This window comes from Austrofundulus limnaeus, unplaced genomic scaffold (assembly GCF_001266775.1).
Source record: "Austrofundulus limnaeus strain Quisiro unplaced genomic scaffold, Austrofundulus_limnaeus-1.0 Scaffold22, whole genome shotgun sequence".
Lineage (NCBI taxonomy): Eukaryota > Metazoa > Chordata > Actinopteri > Cyprinodontiformes > Rivulidae > Austrofundulus > Austrofundulus limnaeus.
The window spans coordinates 6,743-8,094 of NW_013952424.1; the positions used below are offsets into that span (position 1 = coordinate 6,743).

The 1,352-nt window shown below is 47.8% G+C and overlaps 1 protein-coding gene across 1 annotated transcript in view; it reads right to left on the reverse strand.

Annotated features, from left to right (window-relative positions):
* LOC106514699 (endothelin B receptor) overlaps nucleotides 1-1,334 on the reverse strand; it is a gene marked incomplete at its 3' end in the record, with an annotated part of 5,455 nt that extends 4,121 nt beyond the window's left edge. Inside the window, 2 exon segments of the mRNA XM_014004095.1 lie at nucleotides 90-776; nucleotides 1,238-1,334. Of these exon segments, the coding sequence (XP_013859549.1) occupies nucleotides 90-656 (567 nt within the window).
* Between the last annotated feature and the right edge of the window lie 18 nt (nucleotides 1,335-1,352).

A 1,352-nucleotide genomic window follows, 5' to 3' on the forward strand; every position in this document is an offset into this window, starting at 1 on the left:
ATAAATAAATAAATAATAAATAAATAAATATTTGTAATAAATCCTAATACATAAAAGCTAAACCCTGTGGATCCCTCAGGAGGCAGCACCTTGTAGACGTTGATTGGCAGGTCTATGAGGATGTAGATCAGGTCTCCCAGGGCCAGGCTGGCGATCAGGGCGTTGGGTCCGTTCCTCATGCTTTTATTTTGACAGATGATCCTCAGCAGGGTGGCGTTCCCGATGATSCCCACRGTGAAGATCAGGCAGGACAGAACCGTGTTGATGTACTTGAAGGCGGTTTGGATGGACATGATGTTCAGGCACGGCGGGGGAGCYATCATGATCCTCTGAGAGGAGTTGCTGGAGGAAGAGGAGGTTTTCCGCTCGTGTTTGTGTTTCAGTTTGCTCACGGTCCTCGTCTTCTCCGGTTCTGACTCCAAAGAGACCCGGGACTCGTGGACGGTCTCCTGGGAGAGGCGGGGGTCWGGGCGGGCCGCCTCGGGCGGAGGAGGCGGGTCAGCGCTGGGGTCTGACACCTTCAGGGCCGACGGATGAGGCCGGGATGTGGCGTTACTATGGCAACCGACAGGAGAGACAAACAGGAAGCAGCAGAGAAACAGCAGGAGGAACATCATCCAGGACTTGTTTGAACCTGGATCCACTGCTGGGACCATCCTGGACCTTGTTGGGACGCCCTGATCAGGTCGATGCTTCAAAACCAGCAGGAGACCCAGAACTGGTCCGGGTTAAACCAACGAGCGAGGAGTCTGGAGTCAGAAGAAGTTCAGGACCATCTGGAGACAGAAAGACCTGTTYGGATCAGATGACGTCACTCAGATGTTCCTTTAAACCACCGAGACACTTTYAGTTTTAATTTGAAACAAACAGGAAGTGGATTAAAAACAGATCAATGATCCAGATCTTSAGWCCCAAATCACACAGACCTTCAGATTAGGATTATCTGTGAACGACTCTCAGCTACTACCACACTGTTCAGSTTCACCGAGTTCATTTTCTGCGTGAGCTAAAGTCAGCTAGCCTCGGCAGCCATCTTGAATTATTATTATTAAATGTAACGATTTAAACTGATCCGGACTCAAACCTGCAGCCTCAGGATGATGAGACCATGACCCTAACCACTGAGCCTCAGTGCGGTRTTATTCAGAAACTTGATTAGTTTATAAAAAATAAACTCCTGAATAATTTAAACTAATTTTAGATTCCAGTTAAAATCAATAAAAAGTAAAAATCTGACCTGTTTGTGTTTTTCTCTTCTTCCTTTAGATTTGTCGGAGCAGCATCGTGTCCTCCGCTCAGTCCAGATACAACTGATCAAGTCCTGCAGAGTCCTGTTTGTAGTCCTCCTCCTC